Here is a 27201-nt window from a genome sequence, read left to right as displayed (position 1 = left end):
CTGAGCCTGACCAGTACAAGTTGAGCCAAGTCTAACAGTGTAGAGCTGAGCCTTACGGGCCGAGTCTGAGATGTCATAAAAATGATTTTAGAAATACTAGGGTCCATGAGCCCAAATTCCCCAAGATGAACCCGATACACCTAAGAAATGTTTGACAAGCCGCCAACCAAACCAAAAGTTTTGGAGTAATGACAAAGCAAAAATGACAAAGAGCTGGTTTCACCAGTTTTGCTTCCTCTACAGATAAAGAACCCTAACCCTTTACTTGACCTCAGAAGGTGTCGTCGCACTGGACAACACAAACGCCACATACACACCCTAACCCTCTCTTTTGCATTTCAACCCCATAGACGCAGTGAGCCGGCGTCTCGTCCTCACTCGTGGCACTCAACGAAGCTCAGTGAAGGCCAGCGGGAAGTGGACCGGGGAGGGATGGACACGATGAGCAGTGCCTGGCACCACAGCTATCATGCCAGGTCAGTGATGGAAAACAGCTCCCACGGAAACCAAAAAATCCACACTTTCCCCGAGTCGCTACAGTAGCTAGGATAGTTGAGTTTTTTGGTGTCGTCCTATTTAGTGTCTTTGCTGAGTTGAAATTTGTGAGGCTGCTCGGCGGTATTTTCAGTTCTGGTCTCTGGGGACCACTCTGGCTCAAACACACTGTTTGTGGCTGTGGGATTGCTCTGCTGCCTTTACATTATGTACGTCATCTTGTTTGTGTGTTGCTGTGACTCTACCTGTACATATACAGACAAACAAATGCAGATAAGCAGATTTTCTGTCCTTCGAGATCACTGATTCGGTCATTTATAACACTTCATAACTCCTTCCATGTGGAATCAGTGGACACTTGTAGTTGGAGATAAGAAGAATAACACTGTGGTCATAAACATGAACAACAAAGCCCAATGATCTCTTTTGGTATACTACTGCTCGGGATCATGTGGACTTCCTGCCCTCTGCTATCAGTCAGTCACTTGGAGGGTCAAAGTTCATGTTTTTGTCTCATGTCTTATCTTGTCTCAGACTGACAGACACAAGTCTTCGCTCTTGACATTAAACATGTCCTGCTTCCAGGTCAAAACCACAGGAACTTACAGTTTCCATGGTGATTAATGTGTGTTAATGGGCCTTTTTTTTTTTAAAGTTGTTCTTGATGGACAGCTGTGGTTTTTTACGTAATAACATCACACAAACACCGCGTTTGTCTCAGCCGATCGCGGCTGCTGTTACACAAACCAGCTCATTCAGTTTGAATTTGAACTTTCGCTGAGCATTCTCCGGTGAATAGATAATGGCCTTGTTTTAGTGCTGTGTTTGATGTGAAGCGTGGCTGTTGGTCAGCAGGTTTATGTCATCAGAGGAAGTTACATCACTGTTTCTTTTAGACAGCAGTGAAGGACGAATAAAAGCCTCCGGCGGTGTGTGTGTGTGTGTGTGTGTATGTGTTGGCTGGACGGGGCATTGACATCGATGCCTGCAAAAAGGGGTATTCCTGGTGCCCTTCCCCCTCGCCTCTGAGTCTCACCCGCACACAAACACTCTCGCTGTGTCCTGTTAATGAAGTGGGGATCGGAATAAAAACGTTTGTCGCAACATTTCTGCAGCCCTGCTTTAATAGAACCGCGAGTAAGAAAGGGAAGGCAGAGACGGAAAGTCAAACAGAGACGGACACCGACACAGAAGTTCAACTCACTGAGGTTACTGACACAGAAAGGGGAAGTACAGACAGAGACAGACGGAGACTGTCCTCTTCTCCGGAGCAGTAATTGCATTGTGTTCGGTTGAAGGGCTTGGTGGGTCAAACTGTGACGTGGACGCACACGCACACAATTACATTCCAGTCAGTCATCTACAGTGAGGTAACATCCGATTCAGCAGCAAATCACCAACTTTACGACCAACAAATAAAACCTCTTCCAGACATACACCTGGTCGCACGAATGTTCTGGCAAATTAAGTTTGAGTTTTCAAGTCACAACAGCAATCCGATGAGGCTGGACCTGTAATATTTCTGTAACACTTAGTTGACTGTTGTTACATTAATGTCAAGCCTTAAATTAAAAGTGAGCTATATTGCACAGCTTGTTCTGCACTGCTAAAAATCTAATTATCCTTTCCTCTCAGGCACAAAGAAAATAAAACCAGCTTAATAAACCAGTTGTTTAAGAGATTCCTCTCATGTCAGATTCTGTTCTAGAAGAGAAGCAAAAAAAAAACTCATACAGCCACAACAAATATCAGACCAGCACCCCCTCTCTATTTTGTTCATTGTGCGTCCCAACTCAAAGTCTTGTCATTCCGTATTTGTGCACTGCCAGACTTAACATAACAGGCAGCAAATGATGACATTGATGTGAAGATGCATTAGAATGAGTACTTTGGTTTATGACCAAATACCTGCAAAACAACTTACATTCCCATCAGCCTCAACTTTACTTTGTGTTTAGTGCTAATTAGGAAATGTTAGCATGCTATCACGTCAAACTCATAGTAGTTTACAACAATTACGTGTCTTCCTCAGCTCCTCTCTTGTCTGGGGTCCCACACGTGTCGATCCTAGGAACCATTCTATTTCCATGATATGTGCGACCCCTGGGCCATCTGCTGAACTCCTCCTGTGGTATCTCTTACCGTTGCTATGCCGATGACACGCAGCTTTACTTCTCAGTTAAACCTAATAACCTCAATAACCTGCCACCCTTCATGACTGCCTAGCTTCTGTTACAAATTGGATGTCTCAAAATGTCCTCCATCTGAATTCTGACAAAACTGAGGTCCTTGTGATTGTTTTACTAAGGACGTCAGTCACTATATTCCCCCTCTCGCTAGCAACATCAAGACCGTCTGTAAGAATCTTGATATTGTTTCTATTTGAATTTTGCCAAAGCATCTATCTGAGCCTCCTCAGTGAAAATGTCTATTCTCTGTCTCTCAGTGCCTCAACCACGGACCTGTCTGGTGGGTTTGACTCTGGCGGCAGCTACCTGAGGAAGAGTCCAGACCAGTACAGCTCTAGGGGCAGCATGGAGAGCCTGGACCCTCCTCAGTCCTCCCAGCTTCACTCCGGAGCTCAGCACCACCACCCACTGGCAAACCCCACCCACAGCGGACCCCACTCCGCCTACTCCTCCTGCCACCAGCTGTCCTCCGCCAGGTTCATACAAACAAACGCTTCTGCCGTTACTGTTACTGAAAGTTTGTGAAGTACCAAGGCAGGGTCAGGGTGTGTCTAACATAGCTCTCTCTTAAATCTCTCTTCGTGTTCCAGGTCCTCCAACAGCATCGACCACCTCCACAGCAAACGAGACTCTGCATACTCCTCCTTCTCCACCAGCTCCAGTATCCCAGAGTACCTTGCCTCCACCCCCTCCTTCAGCCCAGAGCGTTCCTATTCGCTGGAAACCGTCCCTCAGAGAGGAGGAAGTGGAGATATGCAGCAGGCTGACATACGTTATGTCCGGACGGTTTACGACACCCAGCAGGGCTTATCTCAAGACCATGAGCTGAGCTCCACCTCCTCTGCATTGCTGCGCAACAGAGATTCCAAAGGCGGGGTAGGGGTGAAGCCGGGGCTAAGCCGAGATCTGCAAGGTAAAGTTTCAGTCCCAACACTGATTTTCAGGTAATGTAATTTTGATGTGATCATTGTTTTTCTTTGTACTTTTGGTTCCAGGTTCAGTGGGTGGGGTCTTTTACCACGGCAGCAGCAGTGGCAGCAGCAGCAGTAGCGGCAGCAGCAGCGGTGGCGTACCTGCTTCAAACAGACACAGCGTGGGTCCAATATGGGGCCCGGCAGCTAGCCGCAGCTCCTACGAGAGCCTGAAGGGGGCGCCTGCTCCGCCGAGGCGCAGCGACAGCTACGCAGCCATCAGGAACCATGACAGACCAAACTCCTGGTCCAGCCTGGAGCACGCCCGGTCACTGCGGTGAGTAGGGTCTGTCCAATCAGGGTGAATATTGATTGTCATCCAAAGATAGACCCTGATGATAATGGTGATGAGGATTTGATACAAGCAAGAGCCACACTTTCAGTCTAGCTTGTCGTGCTCCAACATGTGTTTTACCTTCCTTTAAACCTAAAGAGATCAGCAGACATGAACCTGGGACTCTCTGCGCTTCAAGATAAATGTACAGCAGGTGTTGTTCTTAGAAGCTAAGAAATTAGCTGTGTTTGTGAAAATAACTAACTAACTAAACATAAGAATGATGAAATATGAAATATACATGTGTGTGTAAAATGAAATGTCACTTACACTAACTTTTCTATTTTTTATTTCAATCAGGTCTTTGCAGAAAGGTTCCTGGCATCACTCCAGTGGCCCTGTGGCCTCAGGTGCAGGTATATTTGAATTCTATCTCGGGCAATTTTACAAATTTTAAGGACAGAACAAAAGGTGTAGAAAGAGGTTCCTAAAAATTCCCCAAAATAAATAAATAAATAGAGGAAAGGTAAGAAAAACAGAATCCAGTCTGAAAAACCTAACAAGCTCTGTTATCATCCTCTGCATTGCTCTTACAAACACTGACATCAGTTCTGTGGTTCCAGCGAAAGGCTCGTACAGCGCTGAGGGTCAGCTTCACACAGTGATAGAGAAGAGCCCAGAGAGCAGCCCCACCACAAAGCCCCGGCAGGGTGGAGGCTTTCCACAGCCCCCTTCCCCTACAGGACTCGCGGGCCCCACCCACCAGTCTGGCCGGCTCATTCTGCCCACGGGCATGTACCCCGTCCCCCAGCCCGAGCCCCACTATGCACAGATGCCCAGCGCCGGCCCTGGGCCCGGCTCCTCCGGAGTCTACCCCGCCCTGGCCAAGGAGAGCGGCCGACAGCAGCTCCAGGGGCTGCATGGCGTCGGAGGGAGAGAGGAAGGAGCGACAGAGGGGCAGAGGGATGGAAGGATGACAGCTACGGAAAATGGATACCAAAATAACACTTCTTCACCATACCCCTATTCCTCTTCTTCAACATCTGCCTCTACACAGCTCAGGACTCAAGCACACGAGGCAGACAGGTGATTCTATACTGGTATTTCAGCCAACAACTCTTGAGTGTCATCCCCCACAACCAAGGAGCTGTTTGTAGTTGTTGTCATATTTTTGTCAATTTATGGCTAAATGCACAACTTCACGCTTTGTCAAGATGCCGAGGCTGTTGTCCTGTTTCGTTCCTGATGCCACGTCTGCGGGGTTGGGCTGATGTTGCGTATCTGATTCTGGCATTACTTTCATTTCGTGCTACAGAGCCGTAACAAATGCGCATGCTAACTCAAACTTCTACTTTATCAGGCCTCAACAGGATGAGTCTAACTTTGGATACAAAGCCCGCCTGAAAACTGCTGGAGGGGGATCAGAGAGACAGACAGGGGCCCAAAGGACCCAAAACCACCAGGGCCTTCACAGTCAGAGCTTCCAAGGGTCCCATATTCAGACAAACCAGGCACCCCACAGCCAAGTGTTCCAGGAACAGGACCAGGATTTCCATGTATCGACTCCTGGACTCAGGCCCCAATCCTCACAAGAGTGGAGGGACCCCTGCACACCCGTCCAGGTGTCCAGGGGAGACAGGAGCAGGTATCAAAAATTGTGTCATGACAGCGAATGAATGAGTTATGTTTGTTTTCCATCAAGAGGTATGCTAAAGGTCATTTGTGGCCCATTCAGTAAGCAGTGTGAGGCTCCCGGCTGTAGAGTTACTGTCTGAGTCAGACTCCTTTGTAGGTCAGTCGTTCAACCATTTGAAGTCCTGTAGCAGGTCAGAATCCTCCAACTGGTGGTCTAAAGTGGGCTCCCAGATCTAGGTTTTTCTGCAGAAAACAAAAGCATGGTAGAGGATTGTGACAGCCAATCCAATTTTGAAATAACTGAAAAGCTGATGATTTGCAGAAAACGCCAGAGTCTCCCATGGAGTACAGCTGCTGCTGGAGCAGAGGGCTCCAGGATCCAGGCAACGCAGTGCCGAACCCAATACCTTTGCCAGAAAATGCTGAGACTGGTCAAACATTTGTTCTTAGATGATAGCCAGTCACGTTTGAAACGACTGGAAAGGATGTTGATGTTGTTTGACATTAATATCATGCTACTGGGCCCAGCAACAGACACATCCACAACAGCACGAACTGATAAATTTCCGTCCAACAAAAGCAGCTTCCTGACAGTGAATAGTTGGACGACATGAATGGAACAGCTGGATGTAGTGACTGTATCAGGAGAAGTCAGTTGATGTCAGTAATAATGTCTTCTTGTCCTCAATTTTCCCTTCCTCCCTCCCTCCCTTCAGGTCAGTGCACCAGACCAGCGCTGATTCAGAGCCAGTGGCGTCCTCCAGGCTCCCCCAGGGACAGGTGTCACCCGCCCAGGCTCCACGCCCCTCTGCCTCCCAGCCTTCTCCCCGTCACCTCAGTGACTCAGCGGCTCTGCAGTACCAGCACTGGGACCACAGAGAGCAGGACAAAGACAGAGAACACCCACTGACCCGTCTGGAGATCGCCCTCGCCGAGGTCCAGGAATGTGCGGGCCCCGACAGTGCCGTCTCGGCCGGTAGCCACGGCAACGGTAGCTTTGGCGATGGCAGCCAGGGACCTGCCCGCAGCCTCTCTGTCCTGGAGAAGGTCAGTCGCTTCGAGCGTCGGGAGCACGCCGGAAAGCCGCTCAGTCACAGCACCGCCAACGTATACGGCAAAGCCACCCATCGGAGGGTAACTCAAACCAAACTTCTCTAAATGATTCAACGGAGAAAGTTTTCAAAGCACACAATAAGGGTCAACCCCATTTGTATGTAAAAAGCACCGCTTAATGCATATATATATGCATTTGTACGGACACGTTTTGACTTACTAGAAAAGATTTGCTCCACCCTAAACTTACCTCCCTAGATTTGAAAACCTTGCCTCTTGTTGTTGTCTGTGATGCTGCTTCACTGCTCTATGTTGTCTGGTTTTCAATCAGATGACCGAGAAAGGCCGCAGTGCCGCCTGTGGAGCAGATGACCTCAGGAACATGCTGGAGAGAAGCACCAACGGGACCAAAGCCCACAGGACTATGAGCTACAGAGGAGGCAGCAGCGAACACAGGAAATACAGGTAAAAAGGGTTTATATGTATATATAAATGTATAACTAAAAATGTTTTTCACAGTAAAATAAATGTCTTTATAATAGTAACTGTATTTAGCCCAGTTCCAGCTTATATGGCCACATTCAGTTTGTGTCATCTTTTGCTTTGTTCCAAATTGTTACCCGTCAACAAAAATGACATGCTTGTTTCATGTATTGCAATATTTGATTTTGTGTCTGGAGTCCTTTCAGATTGGCTCTAGTCCATCTGAGTCACATTTACTGGACTTGTCAAAAGGCAGTTGTGTGTCTGTGTGGTGTTTAGGACCATAGCAGATCCCAGTTCAGCCCTCCAGAGGAGTCGTAGCAGCTTCCATCTGGATGTACACCGGGAGGGTGACAACAGCAAAGACTTCTCCTGGAGACAGGACATCCAAGAAATGCTGGGCCCCATGCAGGACACGTCCTCCAACAGGTCAGTGTCCTATAGCAGGTCAGAGTCCTTTAGCAGGTCAGAGTCCTTTAGCAGGTCAGTGTCCTTTAGCAGGTCAGTGTCCTTTAGCAGGTCAGAGTCCTTTAGCAGGTCAGAGTCCTTGAGCAGGTCAGAGTCCTTTAGCAGGTCAGAGTCCTTTAGAAGGTCAGAGTCCTACAGCAGGTCATGGTCCTCCAACAGGTCAGAGTCCTCCAATAGAGTTAGACCACAATAAACTGAGTCCTTCAACAGGTCAGTGTTCTGAGTCTCTCTGAGCCATCTTGACGTTGGGAACTTGTCTTTAATCAGATCTTACAGGGACTCTTTGAAAGATGCCCAGTCTAAGGTCCTGCGGTCCACCTCTTTCAGACGGAGAGACCTCAGCTCCTCAATCAGCCCTCCTCCTCCTGCAGCTCCTCCCACCATCTCCTCCTCCAGCAGCCATCAGCCTCCGCCCCTCACTGCCAAGCACCACTCCTTGGAGAAAAAAGCCCCAAAAACCATGCCCAAACCACAGGGCATCGTCATCACGCCACAGTCGCCAGCACTGGTCACGTCCCCTCACACACCGAAGGAGCGGCATGTGGTCAGCCCGGAGGTTCGAGGCCCGAGCCCCCCTGCCCTCCCCAGCGTCCCGCCCGTTGGACCTCCCGCTGTGATGCGGATCTGCGGCCGCAGGCGTCTGGCAGCCGACCAGAAGAAGCGCTCATACTCCGAGCCAGAGAACATGAACGAGGTTGGGGTTTCAGATGCCGAGACTGCTGCCATCTTCAGGCGTGGAGGAGGTAAATAAAAACCCGCTGTGCTCTCTCCTGGCATAGTCGTGACTGAACTCTCCCAATACCTGCCACAAGATCTCCCCATAATCAAGTCAATATTGCGCAGTGATCAAAATTACTTGGGTCATACAGCACTTCTTGAATGCACACACAACTAATGAAAGTTTTTGAAGACAAAAGCAAACCATATAAAGACTACAGACGTCATATACAACCTAAAACACAGGCATAGAAGTAAATCTGTTGTATTGTTAGCCACTTAGCTAGTTTTTTGTAAATTGTTTAAATTGTCATGGCATATTATTTAAGACAATGACAATGTAAACAATTCAAACTAAATGTATATGAATGTAAATATAAAAAAAAAAAGAAAAGAAAAAGCTAGTTGAAAAAAACATTTGTTTGTGGAACTCACAGTTTGTTGCTGGTTGTGTCGAGCAGAATCTGCCTTTTTCGCTCGGCATTTAGCAAAGCACGAAAGGAGCAAACTTTGCCGGAGAAAAAGCGAAATTTTTGGACGACAGTCGAGCATTTAATTTTGCAGCCAGGAACGACTTTGAAAGTCTGCGTACAGTTCCAGCAAGCTAGCTGTAGCGCTATCTCTATGCTCACTTTAAGCTTCGTTTCGGGAGAATCAACCAAGTACTGGAGATTGTTAAGTACCAAAGCTTGCATCGAATCGCAAGGTGAGATTTGTAGTCTTGTGTACTTAGTTAAAATCATAATAATGCGAGGCCACCTCTGCTGCTCCCAAAATAAATGAGCCTGACAGGAATGTCAGTGTTGTGATGGTTGGGTATCTATTATGGCACCTCAAAAACATCTGCGTGTGTGTATGAGTGTGTATGAAGCGTGATCTCCCTGTCTGTCAGAGACCAGCGTGGCAGACCGGCGGAAGATGTTCGAGCTCGCGGCAAGCCCCGTCGGGGGCAGGGCTCCGCAAAACGCAACGTCCAGACCCGACTTGCGGCAGCTTCAGCACAGCGCTCTGGCCGAGTACGTGGAGCGGAAGAGGGGCGCGAAAAGAGACGAGGGAGGACAGAGGAGTGGACCGAGGCCCCGCAGTGCTTATCTACAGCCGGAAAACAGCAATCACGCAGGTGGGTGGAGGGAGGAAGGGATGAGAAAAAAGGATGAGTGGGGGGACACTTGATGAGTGGATGAAGGACAGAGGGCAGGTAAAGCAAGTATTTCGTTGATAGACTGAGGGCGGAACAGATTCAGATTCATCGCGTCCTTCATTTCTTCTCTCCAGTCTCCTCCTGTCACTCCGACACCCTCAGCCTCTCCTCCACCTCCAGCCTGCTCTCCCTCCAGGACTCCGGCGCAGATCAAAGATTCTCCTCTGGAGAGAGGCGCCACTGCTCCACCCTTCCTCCTGGGGCCGACCTGCGGAGCTTCCAGTCCAATCTCTTCTACCCGGGCACTGTGACCTCTCCGAGGCCTCCGGTGCACCCGCCATCTAGGTAACCACACCCAGACACCAGCTGCATCTAACACTGGGTTTTGGCAATGTTGGGCCTGTCAGTAGGACGGTCCGCCGCTTTCGTCCGGACCTCAATATCTCGTTCATGGTCCCCAGAGGATGAAACATAATGACTTTGGTCACCAGCAAAGATTTCACTTATTCAGTGACATAACGGAACTTAGTGGTTTTGAGGAAAATGTCTTGACAACTTTTGGATGGATTGCAATGGAATTTGGTTTTAGAAATTCATGTTCACCGCCGGATGAACTGTCATAACGTATTATTATCAATTATTACATTGTCATTACATTTTGATAACGCTTCTTCCTTGTCTCTGCTCCCAGTGCTCCTCCTGGCTCCTCTCCTGAGCCCCAGGCCCAGATCATCCAGAATGTCATCCCTGAAACGGGCCTCAGTAGAAAGAGTCAGTCTTCCAGCAGAGACTCAGGCCTGGGCCACCAGCAGCTGGCTGCAGAGCCTCAGTGCAACCCGGGACTGTCCAGTCAGCTCAACGGGGCCCTGCAGAGGGCCGGGTCGGCTCGGGACTCCAGGAAGTCGGCCTCTGCTGAGGATCTCCTGGAGAGATTTGAGGAGAGACAAAAGACCCCTCAACACTACCGCTCCCGCTCCTCCCCCACAGTAGAGAGACTGAACCAGGTAACACTGCACTCATGGCCGTACCCAACATAGAGCGCTGCAGGGCCGACGTATTTTTGTAGGCCAACCTGGAAGTTAGCATCGCCCTGGTTCCCCTCGACTAAAAGCCAATGGGACTTTGGATTATTGCAGAAAGTAAACTCTGATACTGATACTTAAATGTTTTGTTCAGCAAGATAATCTTCACTAATGAACTCCACTTGAAGAGTAAATGGAATTTCCAGAAGTAAAAAGCTAACGTTGATAATAACTTTGCTTCGGCGCGGCATTGTACAACGCCGAGACTACCGACTCACTCATCCGGTCACCGTCATTGCTTGTGACCCGTTACATGCAGTAGCCTGAGAGGGCCAGCAAGTGAGCAATGACTTTGTTGAAATCAGGGCGCGGTTTTATTTAGCCTGGGCTACAAACCCTACTTCAGACAGTACTGTACAGTCCTCCAACTTCTGGTCAGGATGCCATTCATTGTGAGTTTACCTCGGAAAACATGCTGGCGCTTCTCTCATGTGCCTCCGGACTCAAACGTAGCTCAGCGTGCAAACCCTTTGAAATGTGAGAAATGTTCATTCGCAAATGAATGTCCCGAGATGCACAGGAGTGACAACCTCATCTAGACTATTAACTTCTTCTTTGCTTCTTACAACGGTGACATTAAACCATTCATCTTATCAATTTTAACATGCAACTTTTCTTTTCTTTTCTTTTTTTTTGTCGCCATCCACTTTGGTCCGAAATGAAATATGTCAACAACTTGGAGCAATATGCCAAGACGGCTTATACTCCCGATTGCTCTCGTCGCCACCATTTATTTTGCCACGAAGGCGACGTTTGGCGCTGAGTCACACAGGAAATACCCAGAATCCTCAAAAGTTTCCTGTGAGGTGCCAGAGAGCCGGAGACGGTGGCTGGGCGCTGTCCGATGTGGATGATGGCAAAGATAACACACTCGCACACACACACACACACACACACACACAACCCCGCACGTATACATCCATCGCACACACACCATCATACGCACATCCACAGAGTTCTTAAAGGAGCGCAGTAAAGGATGAATTGTCCTTTTATCTCCTTCAGTGATCCGAGCAGCCGCTGTCACATAAACATCATTACAGCTCAGTCAGACGAGCAGACACTCCGTCCTCTTACTTTAAACAATAGATTTGACTGCAGGGTGGGGACGCTGCTGCTTTTACGGTGCTGGAGTCTTTTAATTTAAGCCCCCGTAAATGAAGCATCGCCGTGACACCCGTGCTATCACACCTTTGAAAGTGAGTAAAGTGGGAGAAAAAGGGCGATAACTCTCACATTGTTGCATTGTAAATTCTCAGCGTGCTGGGACAGATTTAGGTCGGACTTGACCTTGCAGTCATTCATCTGGACCTGAGGATAAAACGTACCGATCCCCCAGCTTTCGCAATGATATGAACGATAGATTACATGAAATATGAATGCAGTGTGGCTCCATGAGAAGAGGATAAGCGGCAGGAGTGGGATTATGTTCCTAAAAGGGCCTAAAAGACGTAAGTTTTGCCTTTGTGTGTTGCAGGACTTCCCTCCAGGTGACGCGCGGATGTTTGGTGTCTTTGCGTCCGAACCTGGACGCCGCTCTCTGGCTGAGGACAGGTACGGCGAGTCCACACGATCGTGTAACCAAACAGCCGATGGTTCAAATCCCAGACCGGGTTTTGTTTCGTTTTTTCACCTCGTGGGTTCTCGCGGTCTTCCATCCGTCCTTCCCCGTCGTCTGATTCATCCTGTCCCTCACTTCGGTTCAGCGACCTCAATTCGCATGAAAAAGATCGTTAAAGGCTAGACCTCGGAACGAAAGATGTTTTCTTTCGGGCGGTTCGCTCGCTCGTCACTGTTTGCAGAATGAAACGCAAACTCATTTTAAGTAGTTTTGAGCAGAATGCCAAGCCTGCAGTTTGTTTCCTGCTGGGGCACTGAGGGATCATGGGAATTCAGATCATTTCTGCACCGATATTTTAGCTCTCTTCCATAATAGGCGTTTAACAGTCAACCAGTGCGCGTGCGTGCGTGCGTGTGTGTGTGTGTGTGTGTGTGTGTGTGTGTGTGCGTGTGTGTTTTATGTTCTGTGCTGTTTTAAATCCAACTGTGACCTTATGAGTCCATGTGCTCCACCGCTGGCACCATAGAAAGAGAGAGATGGAGGGAGAGAAGGAGGACAAGGAAGGAGAGGGAAAGGAGAGGGTGAACGGGGGGAAGGGCGTCGAAACATAGGAGGAAAAAAAGAGAAGGGGGAAGGATGGAGTTAGGGAGGAGGCGAGAGGAAAGGAGAAGAGGAAGAGGGAAAGAAGAGGTGGGATGGAGAAGGGGAAACAACGGAGGAAAAGTAAGGGAGGGAGGGAGGAAGAGGAAGGAGGGTGGGGTTGCGGGGAGAGAAGGGAGTAGAGGAGGGTGGAAAGGAAGAGAAGAAGGGGGAAATGAGAGGGTTCAGATGATGATGATGAAGACGGAGAAGAAGGAGTTAAGAAGAGTGAAAGAGTTCAGAGGAGGAGTTCAATCAGGGAGGGACTGAGGAATTTAAGGAAGCGGAGAAAACTCCCTGTCACGGAGACGGCAAAAACAAACAGCATACCGACTCCAGTCCGCAGGGATTTATTCACTTCAACTCCCTTGAAATAAGCGCGCTCTCAAAAAGAGAAGGCCGGAGGTCACCTCAGGAACGCGGCCTGTTTTTAGAACTACGCCGTTTTCGACAGAAGCCCCCTGCGTCCCCTTGAGGAAAAACAAAATGACGCCCCGTTCTTTTCCGAATTAACGAGACAGTCACCTCAGAATTCTGAGGAAGGTGTCACCCCGCTGCCGCCCGGCGAGCGGCACAGAAGCATCCGCTGTCGTGCCACCAAATGCAAGCTGTGGTTCGCACACTGACAAATAAATGAAACCTTGAAGTTGAACTGTCTCTCTTTGAATCTTTCTTTACATTGTCCGTCTCTCAGACCTGCGGACACCCAGGTATCGGGGGGGCTCGTCTCTCCTCAACACTCCCAGGACAGTCTGCGCACCGTCCGGCCTGCCGGTCCTTCGCAAGGTGAGCAAAAATTCGAAGGTCTGTCAAAGGTGAAAACTGGAAAATAGATAAATGAACACTAACGTACTTGCTCACAGGAAGTCTTAGTTTTCAGTTTTTTGTCTGTGGACATCACCTACTGCAGTGTAGGTGGTTGTCAAAGGGATGTCAGTTGTGCTGTCAGCAGTATCTTATGATTAGCACCCAAATTGTAGCGCTGCATTTGTTGGACGGATCTTGTGCCATGTCTGCGAGTTATGAGTCATGCGTGTTGTCAGTTTCCTCCTGCCCTCTTCTTTTCCCAGCAGCTGAGAAGATTTAGTGCACAAGTGTCCACAAAAGTGCTTTACATTTTATGTTTTTTTGGTCAAGCTGTCATCTGGGATTGACCTCGGGTTTAGCACTGGGATTCTCTCTCTCTGACCCTTTCTTGTGTTTGGATCCTAGACCCAGGCTCCTCCCACACTCCCGTCACTCGCAGGGAGCGACAGAGGAACAGCGAGCGGCAGCGAGCCAACAGCACCTCCACCCTGGCGGCCTCCGTCGGCCTGCCCTGCCCCTTCTCCCCACCCGGGACTCTGGACGGAGATAGCGCTGAGTGGCACGCTAGCGAGCGGCTGAGCCAGGCCAACCTGGATGCCATCACCTTCCCGGGCGTCCCGCCAACCGGCACGGATGATGGCGTAACCGCTACTGGCTACAGCGGCACCCTGGTGACGGACAGGCCGGCGAGACACAGCTTGAGCGATGCCAGCGTATTAGAAGACACTGCAAAGGACACGTATAGAGGGAGAGCCTTCAGTTTAGAGACGAGTGAAGGGCATTCTGCAGAAAACGCCAAACAGGTTTCACCAGTGAGGCCAACACCCCTTCCCCATTTCCAGCTTGCAACTCCACCAGACAGGAAGGACAGCGGTAGCACCGCGTCGTCTCCTCCCCCATCCGCCCATCCGTCCATTCGCCCGCACCTGTCCTCGCTGCGAATCTCCGAGTCCAGCCTCTCCTTCGACCAGCAGCAACCACTAGAAACAGGCCTACCGCAGGAGGACTTTGACGAGGTCTTCCTCCAAAATCCAGCCCCTCTCTCACCTTCTGCGCCAATCAAAGAGACAAGCATCGTGGATGACTTCCTTCCTCCTCCTCCTCCTCCTCCCCTCGAGTTGGAGCAGGAAGCTGGACACCAGACTGTGGGAAGGTTTGTCATACAATGTTTTTATATTCACACCTACATTGAAATCATTATCATTGTGGACCTTTTGGGATTTTCTCCACTGGCTCTTTCTCTTTTTCCATCTCTCTGTTCTCTCCCCTGTACTGTAGTCCTGGCATGGAGGTCTTGAACAACACCACCATTCCCACCGGGAACTCATCCATCCACTCCCCTCCAATGTCCCCCTCCTCCTCCTCCTCCTCCGTCTTTCCTCCTCCTCCTGTGCCCGGCCTCCTTCCTTCCCTGAAGCCACAGCCCTCCTCCGTCACCTCCATCACCACATCATCAACAACCGCAACCGAGGACAGCCTAGGTCTTCAGTATCAGCCCCTCCCCAAGAGGGAAAAGACTTCCGAGGAGCTGCGAGCGGAGGCGCTGGCCCGGCACCTGGTGGGTACCCGGAGTCCGCAGTTGCCTTGAATAAATGTTGCTGTACCTTGTTACGAGTCTACCTCAGTCAGTGTCCCTACATAATTCTGACTTTGTACCGAGTTCTAATAACTAGTCCTAACTTTCTTTGTCTTCGATCTCTTTTGGACTGTACCTTTGCCATCTTACCTAACTCTGGTTCTGTGTATCTGGTCGTAATTGTCACCCATACCTAGCTCCGACACTACCTCTGTCGCCGTGTGCAGTTCTGACTCCACGCTTGTTGTACATGATTTCATTCGCCCTTTTTATATTTTACCCAGGTGTTGCAGGACCACTCTCTGGCACCCCTCCTGGACACGTGGGGGGGTAAATCCACTGTAGAGCTCATGGAGGAGATCTTTCCAAACAGCAAACTGGTTGGGAAATCACCATGGCGACGCAGGGGCAGCAGCAGCAGCCGATTGGATGACGGGTAATGCTGACATCATGCGTTTTCCCTTTTGAATATTCTTACACGTTGTCAGTGATATCTTAAACACACCAAGACACTTGAGTTTTAGTATCAACAACGACCTTTCCTATTTATTTCCCTACAGACATGAAAATACAGGGGGTTTAAACAGCCCTTTCAATAAAATGGGGAGTGGGTCTCGAGCAGAAAGTGAATTACAACAGTGGAATACGATGAGCAAGACAGACGTGATGATGTAGCATGTACGTAACACAGGGAGGAAGACCAAAATTGCAGAAAGATGAACATTGGGGGAAAAGGACTTCCCGTAAGCCAACATCAGAGAAGAAACACCCCGAACTGTCTCCGCATGTTGTTGCCTCCAAAGTCGCTGACATCTTGAGTGTGTTTTTGTTGGTGAACATGGTGTTCAGGGAAGGAATGTTTGCTCATTAAAAAAAAAAGAAAGCAAACAACCATCAGTTTGGAGGCGTCATTTCCCTGTTACACGTGGCCAGTCGAAAGTCGCAGCAAGGCTCTGTTTATGCTTTGACCTTTGACCTTGGATAGACTTATTCTTGCAGCATTTAGGTTCAACCTTGGTTGTAGCTGGATAGCTAGCTAGCTAGCTGTGTAGATGACTTCCCCATTCTTAATCCAGCCTAAAAAGCTCTACTTGGTCGATTGCTTCTCCAACCAGGGAAACAGTCACCAATGAGCACATCACCAGATCCATGTGAATTGCTGGAGGTCTGGAACCAGGCTAGCCAGTTAGACGGCGTTGGCATTGTCAGCCAGGACGGGAAAGACCAGACAAACCCGATCAAAGTTTCTCAACAGCAGAGCGACACGGTGACTGTTTGGTGAAACTACACAGATGGATCACTGAAGAACTGAATTCGCAGAATTAACAAAAACAACATTACCGAGCCTGGCTGTAAGACCCGCAGTGAAGGCTTCAGTGTCTACGTGAAGCCGGCTCAGAGGACAGACGGGACTTTTTTCTTTTACTGTCCCTCTTGCCGTCTTGTTCCCACCTGTCAAACTGATCTGCACAGGCCGACAGCTTCCTGCTGTCGAAACAGCTAAACGACACTGACATCTAGCGGCCAGAGTTGGTATAACAGCATGGACTTGACCTGCAAAATACGGCATCAATGTGAACTTCTCATGACAGAGGCCCCTCCCCATCTGTCTGTTTTTTGCTTGAATATGCATTTTTATTATATTATATTCTTTTTTTTTTTATTGCTAGAAAAAAAGGCGGGACTTTAACAAGACAACACGAGGAAAACAAAACGATGAATGCACGACAATTCACCAACGTTTAGTCAAATAACAAGACTAATGGAATCAGGATTATAGGAAATTAACGAAAGATAGTTTGAAGTTTTTAAATAGTCTTATTCCCGTCGCAGGATCCAAGACGGCGTCTGCGATCCTGCTCAGAGCTCAGCGGCAGATCGAGGGAAGGACACCGATCTGGATGAGGATGAGAAAGACCTCAACACCAGGAAGGTGAAAAAACTGAAGCTCTTTACTCGTATTAGTATTATTATTATTATTATTATTATTATTAACTTGAACTTAATTGTTTTAACGTAAATTTTCTCGGCCCTGTCTCCCAGGTGGAGCTGTGCGAGGCTCTGAGGTGCAGCGTGGCAGCTCTGCGGCAGGAGAAGGAGGCGCTGTGTGAGGAGCAGAGGTGCCACCAGGCGCTGGGGGCCAGAATCGAAACGCTGGTGCAGGAACGCCTCAAACCCAACGAGAGGGACAAGTACAGCATGTTCATCGGTATGACTTCCGCACAAAACAATATAACAAGCGGTTGTTTTATCAATATTCAACGGCTGCAACGGCTCCCATCGGGCTGTGGTGATGCCCCTGCAGCGTGTCAGAGACTTGAGATGACGCTGGCCTGGTTGTGTTTGCAGGAGACCTGGAGAAGATCGTGAACCTGCTGCTGTCTCTGTGCAGCCGGCTGTCGAGGATCGACAGGTCGCTGCTCGCCCTGGAGAAAGAGGCGCCGACGCAGGAGGACGCAACAGAGGAGAGGGTGAGGCAGGACAGCATCTACCATTTCAGTCACCAGTGTTGCGGGAACACTACTGAAAAGACAAACTCAGCAGGTGCCCGGGCAATTTTGTTAGCAACCTAGAAGGTGGAAAACAAACCCGACATCAGGCATTTACTTAGACCAAGAAAGGCCTCCTCCATTACAGTCCGTACAAACCATGTGAGATGTCCTCCTCTCTCACGGACTGGAGTTCTGCTCAGCAGCAGCGTGCTCAGTGCTGCCACGGGTGGCCGGAAGAGATATTACACTGCTGCTCAATTAGACGAAGGCTGTATTCGAAGCCGCCTGCTACATACTACCGACAAATACAGTATGCAGTTTGTACTACACACTCAATATGGGTTCAGGAGCAGATTTTGGCGTGCTGCTGAGGTGAAATAAGTGAACGTAACGTTAATGGCAATCCACAGCCGGCGCTTTGCATTGTGGGACACAGTATGCGAGGTAGACCGATTTTCTTCACCGTATCAGTACGACATCCGGGTGTTTTTAACATACTGCTTGCTACATTTTGGCCAAAGCAGGACGTACTGCTAGTACAGTAGGCAGTTTCAAATGCAGCTATCGTCTAACATGCTAACATTAGCATTACACTATCCTTACAGCTAGAATGTTAACATGCTAATGTTTAACATGTAAGGCTTAGCATGTTACCATGTGCATAGGTAACATAGTGACGCTTAAAACCATTGCATGTCATATTATGTATCATATATTAACAGCACATGTTAACTGCTAACATTTAGCATGTTAGTGTGGCGTGTTAATATTCAGCATTGTTGGCACGTTAACCCGCTGACAGCATTAGACTCAGGCATTCAGCCAATTGGCGTTCTGTCACGAACTACAGTCTAAAGTCAGAGGATTGCCGAAGTCATCAGGATTCATCCTCTGGGGAACGCGAACGTCTGTGCAAACGGTGCATTTTTCCCAGCAGACATTTTGACATTTGTCACAGTAGGAAGAGCCCAGGTGTTGCTAATAACATTAACAAAGGGCTTCGTTCTATTCAAGCGTCCCAGTAAGTCATGACGGTGTGACAGTGAGCCGGCATGCGCAATGGCAGGACCCTGAAACTGAAGCAGCTAAATGGAATTCAACCATCCTTCATCTTATTATGTATGAAACGGTGACATGTCGAAATGTCCGCTGTGAAAAACAATCCACAGACCAAAGTGACCACGCTGCTGGCGTTACTTCAAATACAAACTTTCCAGTTGTACTTTCCATTCGGATGTTGACATGTGTTAGTAATAAACGAGATTCTGTGCAGACTGATAACTGTTTACTTGTGTCCTCCTCTTCAGGACTCCCTCCATCACAAGCGCTCGCTGCTCCTCTGTCAGACGGAAGACGCCCGGGAGCTGAAGGAGAACTTGGACCGGCGGCAGCGCGTGGTCCACGCCATCCTGTCCGGCTACCTCACCGAGCCGCAGCTCCAGGACTACCGCCGCTTCGTCGGCGCCAAACCCTCCCTTCTGATCGGCCAGCGGCACCTCGACGACCTCATACGGCAGGGGGAGGAACAGCTGACGCGATTGGCCGAGAGCCTGCCGCAGGAGCTGGCGGAGGCTCACGGTTGGTCGAGGGCTTGTCTGTACTCGTCGCCAAGCCCTGCCCCCTACTCCTCTCCTTTTCCACCGCCGCTAGCTCCCGCTGTGATTCCAGGCCCCGCCCACTCCGTCAGGTCCACCACCGTGACGTCACTGTGATGTCACGGACACGCCGCTAGTACGAGTGGCAGTGAAGGAGGGGAAATGAAGAAGAGACAACTTGCTCCCTAAAAACTCACTCAGAGCTGGGGAGATGGTCTGAATAGAAGGAGGTGTACGTGAAGGAAGACTTCAGGCTCTGTTCACACTGAAACAACTATGCACGAAAAAAAAAAAGCCTTTAAGGTGCCTCATTCTATTCACACCCGGCTGTACCTTACACCTCTGTTCCCCTCAACATCACCAACCAGCACTGTGTGGACTAAACTGACTGCTGCCAACAGTTCTAATCATCCTCTGCTCCGAAAGGTGATATTTCCTACTGGCCTTCGGGCGTTTTCAGGGTTGGAGGTTCATCGTCGAACGCTTCAAAGGACAAATTCCAGTGTTCCGGGCAATTTCCTGCAGCTTTCCAGCTCTCATAATATTCAAAATCCTTAATGTTTGCTTTCACTACCTAAATACTCCTCTCAGTAAAGATTTAAAGCTGCAAATGTAAAATTCTGCTTTAATTTATGTGGCATTTTCCAGATACATCAGAAAATTCCAGCAATATGACCAATATGACTCAATAGGACCATAGTCCCGGTGCAGACAGGTCAGGCAGCGGCCTGAATAAGTGGTAAAAGGATGGAATGTCCTGATTACACTGGAATTGTCCTTCAGCAACCCGGTGACGGTGTCTCCGGGAGCCTCAGACATTCAGACGTTCCTGCAGGAACTCCTTTGTTTCGAATGGCGAGGCGAAGTGAGCACAGGTGTGTCATCTCCCAAAGACAAAAATACCGTCATCTTTAAAATAAAATCCAATCTTTGTCATCTTGTCAAAACCCTCCAGAGATTTTTTTTCACGAGGCCTGCGGTCAGCTTACACAAATAACCGAACACCAAAATTGGGATGTTTTTTTTAATTTTTTTTAATTTTACCGCCACAAAAAGAATCTGAGAAACCGAGCGCACAGATCCTGAAGGGTAACTGTTATGACCACTGTCACATGATACTGTAACACTACTACTGTCACTACTGCCTGTATGTCTGGAGCTGTAGCACTTTTGTTTTTGTTTTTTTTAAGCAGTTTTTACACTGAATGACAAACATCGTTCTACATATGCCTCCTTGAAAGTTGATGTGATGAAACATTTGATGTCAAAAAAAAGGAAAAGTGTCAGATTCCAAAGATTTTGTTCGCAGACATCAACTTGGTTACATTTTGGATTATTGTTTCACTTACAGCATTTTACTAGGGCCACAGTATTTATTCATGTCGAAATCATAACGGTTGCAAATTTGTGCTCGGACGAGGTGAACTACATATGAAAAGGAAAAAAAAAAAAAAACACTCAGCAGTCAAGAAAATACCAACATTAAAATAAGAAAAGAGCAATACATTCAAAATCAATGTAAACTGTTGCGCCATCTTCACTCACATTATCGAAAAACATCATCCTTTTGTGAGCTCAAGTAAAAAATAAATTGAATTGAATTGACATTTTTACCTTCATTTGAGAGTACACTGTCCTCTCTGGGCTGCCGTAGTCTTCCATAGAGCACATCCTCCCACTTTGGATCAGCTCTTCCGTCTGCCAATGAAGGATCAGGTTTACACTTGAGACGTGTTTTTAAAAACGATTTAACCATTTGTCTTCTGCAATGTAGCAGGTGCCATTTGGCGTCCCTTCAGTTCAGCTCATCTGGGGGACTCCAAATGGCGCAGAGAGCAACAGTTCTACAGGATCGATATTTATTGTTTAGTCGACAGCAGCAGCAGTGTGTGGAATCTAAAACACAGACAGTTTCAGACAGTTGAAGTGCTCATCAGTGCCTGTTTTCACTCTGAACCGTTTCCTTCGACATGTTTCATTTGACTGTTCTGGTTTTTTAGGGCAACTTTTAAATATCCCCAGTTTTATGTCCTCATCAATAACCCAGATTTGACTGTCGATTGTTGTTTGTTGGTTCATTCTTTGGTATTTGCAGAGGCACAACAGAATATCTCAGAACATTTTTTTTTTTTTTTTTTTTAGTTTGAATGAAATTCAATGTTGGCTTTATGAAAAAAAAAATAATAACAATAAAAAAAAAAAAAAAAAAGCTCCCGGTTTTTGCAAAATAAATGTATTTTGTAAATGACTTTGTGTCCTCTTCAAGTTGTCCCGCACGCACACACACACACACACACACACACTTAGATACATATATTTCTACTATGACACACTACATGGGATAAAACAAGCCAGGCTGTACAGTGTAGTCTGATCGCGCCATGAAACTGTACAACAGCTGCAGAGATAAAACAGAAAGAAGCGAAAGGAAGGAAAAGAAAACAGAAAACGGAAATTCATTTGGAAAAGGCATAACAGGTGAGTGAAGAATTCATTTCATGCGCCTTGGAAATTGGCACTTTTTTTCCAAATGTTTTTGTCTGTATTTTCGGTCTAGAAGCGTGTTTTGTTTTCCTGTTCTGTTCATACACCTCCTTTAATCTGCCCCCCCCCCCCCCCCCCCCCCACATTCTCTTGTGTCCTCATAAAGCCAATGTGCAGCATATTTCTTGTATGTATGTAGGTTACTTTTGATTGGCTGCTCCACAATGATGGGTCATGTGGTGGAACTCCATTTGAAAAAATGCATTTTTAAGGGAACTTTAAGGGATTATTTGCAGGGAAACTTGCAAATGCTATTGTGTGTGAAATGTACAAAAAAGTTTATATTTATATTAAAATGTATATTGATTATTGGACATTTATGAGACTGTACATAGCAGCAGTAACACTTTGTAGCCGTCATTCGGCCACATCCGGGTTACCTGCAGGAATGCAGCAGGTGAGGCTGGTGGGCGGAGCTTTAATCCTGTCTGACAGAAACAGCTCCCCGACCTTTGAGACCAGCAGGGAGAGACAGACAGACAGACAGACAGAGAGCGGACAACGCCAAGGGAAGTCCACAATGGCCACAGATTTCACCCAGGACACGGTGTTACATTACCTCCAGGGCAGCGGGGGCTCGGCGAAAAACTCGGACCTGCTTCTGCACTTCAGAAACTTCCTCCAGGACCATGTGGACCGGGCCCGGAACCGGGAGCTCTTCAAGAAGTTTGTCAACTCGGTGGCCACCGTCAAACAGGTCGACGGCGTCTCGCACGTCGTCCTCAGGAAGAAATTCAAGGGACATGTCCCCGGCGGCGGCGACGGGCGCTCCTCCGGGCCGCCGCCACTCCCCGCCGGGAGGAACAACGAGCGCTCCCCGCAGAACGCCACCCTGAGCGCGGCTGGTGGCGCGGAGAAGCCTCGGCAGAAACCGCAGCTCAGGGAGGTGACAACACCCGCCCTGCCGGGAGTAACCGCCGGGAAAGCAGTCCTACCTGCGGCTGGGATCATGAACAACAACAACAACAACAACAACAACAACAACAGCGCGGAGACGAACCTTAACTTGAAACAGCGACAGGTTACGAGCACACCTGAGGTTTCTGGTAGACCAGCAGCTCAGGCGGGGAGTCAGATCTCAGAGGAAACAGAGCTGGAGCTCCCCAGTCAGTCCGAGCCTCCTGCCCGAGACCAGCGCACTAAAGTGGGACAGCAGTGGGTGGGTTCTGGCCCGCCCCCTGGGAACACACCTGTGGTCGCTGCGGTCAGACAGCATGGAGAAACCGGCCGGCAGGTCTCAGTCCTGGAGACCCTCAGAGAGAGGGAGGCCTGTCTGCCCCTTGAGGGAGGCCTCCACCAGGGGCCTCCTCTTCATCATGTCAGTCGTCCTCCTCAGGTCGCCCAACGCCGCGTCAGACACAGGCAGAGCTACAAGTCTGCTGTCTCTTATGATGAAGATGAGGAAGATGATGAGGAAGAGGTCCCATTGAGGCGAGGTTCGGCGGGAGGAGCGTGGCCCCTGAGTGTTCCTCTTGGAGACATGGGGAGGGCCATCTCCTCCTCCTCGCCATGCATCATAGACCCGCCTGCGCCTCCCTATGTCATCGACTCCTCCTCCTCCTCCTCCTCTTCATCAGAAAAGAAGCTTCCGAAGATTTACATCCAGGATGTGGAAGGGGGAACGCTGACCCCTGGTGGCCCAGGCTGGAACTTGGAGTCAGGGGTCGGGCTTGGGAGACAGCGGGCCGGGCCCGGGCAGGAGTCTGGGTCCTCTCCGGGGGAGTCCACGTCCACCAGACGCAGCCTGCCTTTGGAATCAGAGCTCTACATGCCGTCCCCAGACCGAGCTACAGGGGCGGTGCCTCGTCGCGACGTCCACGCAGACCCCCGATACTCGCAGTCCGCAGGTGTCCAGCTGGAGCCCAGGCAGAGCCAAAGGGAGTGGCTGTCTTCTAGCCACAGCAGCATCTTCTCCCCCTCGTCGGACACAGGCCTCTCCAGCAGAGACCGGCCGCCGTCGGGCTCCTCCAGAGGATCAGGGTGGAACAGCACCTACGAAGATCTACAGGCCAGAACAGGTACGGCAGTCTGTGTGTTGAGACTAACCCTGATAGTTTGCCGTATTGCCAACAAACCTCATGAAAAGACCCAAACCAAAGTTATGTGTGTGTATCCAAAGCCTGATATACCTTCTGCCTCTGTGACTCAATCCCACACACACACACCATCCCGCTGACTTAAAAACTCACTAGAGCACCAAATGTGTGTTAATCCGCTGCTGAAAATAGTCCCCAACAAAAGCACTATTTACTCCTGTTTGATTAAGTACTAACAAAAGTATTTTGGATTGATACCTGGGAAAAAAGAACTTTGTTGTTGTTTTTTTTGTTTTTAAAATGTTTATATACTTTTTTTTTATCCTTGATGCTCACCTCTCTGGTGTTTCTGTACTGGTCTTTGCTTCACCTGGCAAGCATATAGTTGCTGTAAGGCAAATCCCCGAGCTACAGCAGCAAAGATCAGGGAACGGACATTAGCGTAAAAAGTTGCTTCGACTCTCCTGTGTCAACAGATAAGACCCGGGGCGGGTCCAAAATCCAGGAAGTGCTCCAGCGATCCCAGAGGACAGAGTCTGTGACACACCGTGCCGACAGTCAAACCACGGCGCCTTGGCATCACTCCACGGGCCATCTCCGTGACGACGAGGAGCCCACAGCTCATTTGTCACCGTTCCGTCACTCCGCTGACCATCTCCGTGACGACCAGGGCTCTACAGCCCCTGTGTCGCCGTGGCACCTCTCCACAGGTCAGAGCTAAAGTTTGTGAGGCGTCATTCTGTCAGCCGAGAGCTTCACTGTTCAGCGTAGAACATTCCGGCCCTGTTTACACCCGGTATTAACATGCGTCATGGGTGATCCCATCATCGAGTGGATAGCTCCTGGCTACCAATCTGCTTGTAGCCAGTGATCCTCCTCATGTCACTCCACATGTCCTTTGCCTTGTTTTGCTGGTATGGGTGTGCGTCCTTAACACTGGCCTTAACATGGGCCCAGTTTCCCGTGGTTGGACAGTCCACAAACCTGCCTGAAAGTGGGCAGACCATGAGCATGCGGAACCGCTTTTTCCTTAACTTACGGCATGTCATAGGACCTAGCTTGTTAAGTATACTAAAATCTTTACCCCACCCCGCAGGTGATCTCTACGACGACCACGAGGGGACGGAGTCCAGCGAGGGCTCCTGCTCCTCCCCGCGACAGCGCCCGGCGGTCGCCAGGCGGCTCAGCAGGCAGCTGAGGAGCAGGATGTGCCGCAGCCTGGGAGCCGACCTCGACCAGCTCCTCCGAGAGGAGGCGAGAGGAAGTGGGGGAAGTGAGGCGGCGCGGCTGAACCGCCTCCACATGATCTCCTCCTCGCTCAGCCTCCGCTACGACCTGTCGTCCTCCTCACTGTCATCCTGCTCCACGCCGCCTCGCTGCCACAGCCTTGCCGACCTGGTCGAGGGGGAGGAGGAGAGAGGAGGGAGGAGGAGCCTTCCCGCCGCCGCCGCCTCCGCCACCTCCTCCCCCTCCACTGCTCATCATGAAGGCCCCAGTAGGCAGGTGAGACTTACAGACTTTTAAAAACAGCGTTCAAACCTATGGTACACTCTTGGTTTGGTAGTTTGGCGGGTAAGTGGATCAAAACTAACACTGACAACCAGCAAAGCCCAGTCACTTCTAAAATAACCTGTATAAGGAAAGGATACAATATGACAACGCTCAGTTGATTCCCGCGAGGAGCATTGATTTGAGCTGGTGTTTTGTCCCTGTCTTCAGTCGCTGGTTCCTCTGGAGCCCAGGGAGCACGCCTGGTTGGTGAAGGGGGCGGCGGGCGCCTGGCCTGACATCTACTCCCTGTTCAGAGAGGACTCGTCCCTGCTCAACAGACAGGACTTCATCTCCGGCTTCACTGTGCTGCACTGGATTGCCAAACACGGTGACCACAGAGTCCTCAACACCTTATGGTAACAACAATCCGCTTTGTCGGGTTTGCGCTCTGTAAAACAGGAAGGTCCGGTTTTGCGGTCCGGTCCCGGGAGGCTGTCGTGGGTTATTCTGATCACATTCCTGCTCCCCTAAGGATGAACCCTTTTTAGATGTTAAAGCCACTCTTGGGACAAACTTTTTTAGCCCCACTACTGGCCTGACCTGAAGACTGGGATTTACGAATCTACCTCATAAATGTATGGAGACTAAAGGGGGGGGGGGCGGGGGGGGGGCTTTGAGAGGTGATTCGCTCCTGTCCCATACACTGCACAACACTGAGTTCAACTCAGTGACTGGGAAGTCCGGCTCTTTTTAGTAAGCCCAGGTCATTTGGCTTAGCTCAGCTCAGCAATAAGAGCCAGCTCTTTGGCCCCCCCCTCCCCCTTCATTTAGAAACCACTTCTGCTAGTCGCTGCCGAAGTACATTTTTTATTTGTTGCAAGAAATGAATATGCAAGACCGAGTATTTGGTCACATTAATGTTTAAAAAGTGGGATATGTCAAGAATAATAATAATCCTAGTTATTATCCTTAGAATAACAAAAATAACACCACTAATGATTTGTATTCATTTGGAGCAAAAGAAAAAGCACTTGATGAATATTTTATATTAGTTCATTTTCGTGCGAACAGGCACTTATCTGCTCTCTCTGGTCGGGGTTTCAGGTATGGAGTTCAAAAGGCTGGTTTGACCTTCGACGTAAACGCCAGGTCAACATGCGGCCACACGCCTCTCCACATCGCCGCCATCCACGGCAACAAGAACATAATGCAGTTGCTGGTCAACAAGTTCAGCGCCGACGTGAGGCTGAGGGACACGGCGGGAAAGAAGCCCTGGCAGTACCTGAGCAGCGCCGCGCCGCCGGACATCTTCCACCTGCTGGGAGCTCAGCCGCGGGCTGCTGGGGGAGGACAGGGAGGAGTCGTGAGAGCAGACCCCGGCTGGAAACAGCAGCAGCAGCAACAGCAGCAGCAGCCGCCGCGCCGCCGTCGGCGACGTCATCACCTCTCCTTCGCTTCCTCGGGAGACAGGCCGCTGACCATTTCAGGCACGGCGAGGGTCAAAAGGTCGTCGTCGATCGCCGCGTTCCTCAAACACAAGTCGATGCAGCGGTTTCACGGACATCAGTCTGACTCCTCCATTTAAAAACCTCGACTAATGGATTAAGTTGGATTTTTTTTTGCAGGGGGTGGGGGTGGGGGGGGGGGGGGGGGGGGGGTCCAAAACCTGATTGGTTTACTGACCACTGGACTCTGAACGGCTGTTTGCTGGTCAACCTGAGTTGGGCCTGCCCACAGCATGGCCAGGATTAAAGAGTGGCTAATGATGTGCCACTCATGTTCCACTGCCGGATGAGCCCCACAGGCATGAAATTGGACGGTTTTGGAGACTGCCGTCATCCTGCATCACCCTGGACCCACGTGGGGAAATCATACCTGCACTTTAACGCCCCTCATGTGCATGTTAATGTTTGTCTGGTGTCACGCGGAGCTCACGTAGAAACAACTGATTT

The 27201-nt window shown here is 49.5% G+C and overlaps 2 protein-coding genes across 2 annotated transcripts in view; both read left to right on the top strand.

Moving 5' to 3' along the window:
* The window catches only part of shroom3 (shroom family member 3), a 43698-nt gene extending 22275 nt beyond the window's left edge, over positions 1 to 21423 (top strand). The window contains exons 4-26 of the mRNA XM_070924234.1: positions 351 to 476; positions 2942 to 3160; positions 3275 to 3597; positions 3680 to 3932; positions 4290 to 4345; positions 4553 to 5015; positions 5290 to 5574; positions 6281 to 6698; positions 6949 to 7082; positions 7380 to 7529; positions 7836 to 8311; positions 9178 to 9405; positions 9561 to 9771; positions 10118 to 10430; positions 11986 to 12062; positions 13403 to 13494; positions 13927 to 14668; positions 14794 to 15073; positions 15376 to 15527; positions 16925 to 17024; positions 17135 to 17300; positions 17441 to 17562; positions 18891 to 21423. Of these exons, the coding sequence (XP_070780335.1) occupies positions 351 to 476; positions 2942 to 3160; positions 3275 to 3597; positions 3680 to 3932; positions 4290 to 4345; positions 4553 to 5015; positions 5290 to 5574; positions 6281 to 6698; positions 6949 to 7082; positions 7380 to 7529; positions 7836 to 8311; positions 9178 to 9405; positions 9561 to 9771; positions 10118 to 10430; positions 11986 to 12062; positions 13403 to 13494; positions 13927 to 14668; positions 14794 to 15073; positions 15376 to 15527; positions 16925 to 17024; positions 17135 to 17300; positions 17441 to 17562; positions 18891 to 19295 (5791 nt within the window). The 3' untranslated portion in view covers positions 19296 to 21423. The remainder of the gene's footprint in view (positions 1 to 350; positions 477 to 2941; positions 3161 to 3274; positions 3598 to 3679; positions 3933 to 4289; positions 4346 to 4552; positions 5016 to 5289; positions 5575 to 6280; positions 6699 to 6948; positions 7083 to 7379; positions 7530 to 7835; positions 8312 to 9177; positions 9406 to 9560; positions 9772 to 10117; positions 10431 to 11985; positions 12063 to 13402; positions 13495 to 13926; positions 14669 to 14793; positions 15074 to 15375; positions 15528 to 16924; positions 17025 to 17134; positions 17301 to 17440; positions 17563 to 18890) is intronic.
* Positions 21424 to 22242: 819 nt separating this feature from the next.
* LOC139301678 (ankyrin repeat domain-containing protein SOWAHB-like) lies at positions 22243 to 26871 on the top strand. The gene is made up of 5 exons (XM_070925120.1): positions 22243 to 23740; positions 24235 to 24468; positions 24855 to 25261; positions 25478 to 25665; positions 26354 to 26871. Exons 1-5 carry the CDS (start codon positions 22243 to 22245, stop codon positions 26832 to 26834), a joined length of 2808 nt encoding a protein of 935 aa, XP_070781221.1. The 3' UTR covers positions 26835 to 26871.
* Positions 26872 to 27201: the final 330 nt, after the last annotated feature.

Source organism: Enoplosus armatus, chromosome 18 (genome assembly GCF_043641665.1).
Source record: "Enoplosus armatus isolate fEnoArm2 chromosome 18, fEnoArm2.hap1, whole genome shotgun sequence".
Taxonomy (NCBI): Eukaryota; Metazoa; Chordata; class Actinopteri; order Centrarchiformes; family Enoplosidae; genus Enoplosus; species Enoplosus armatus.
This window is presented reverse-complemented; position numbering and strand designations above follow the sequence as displayed.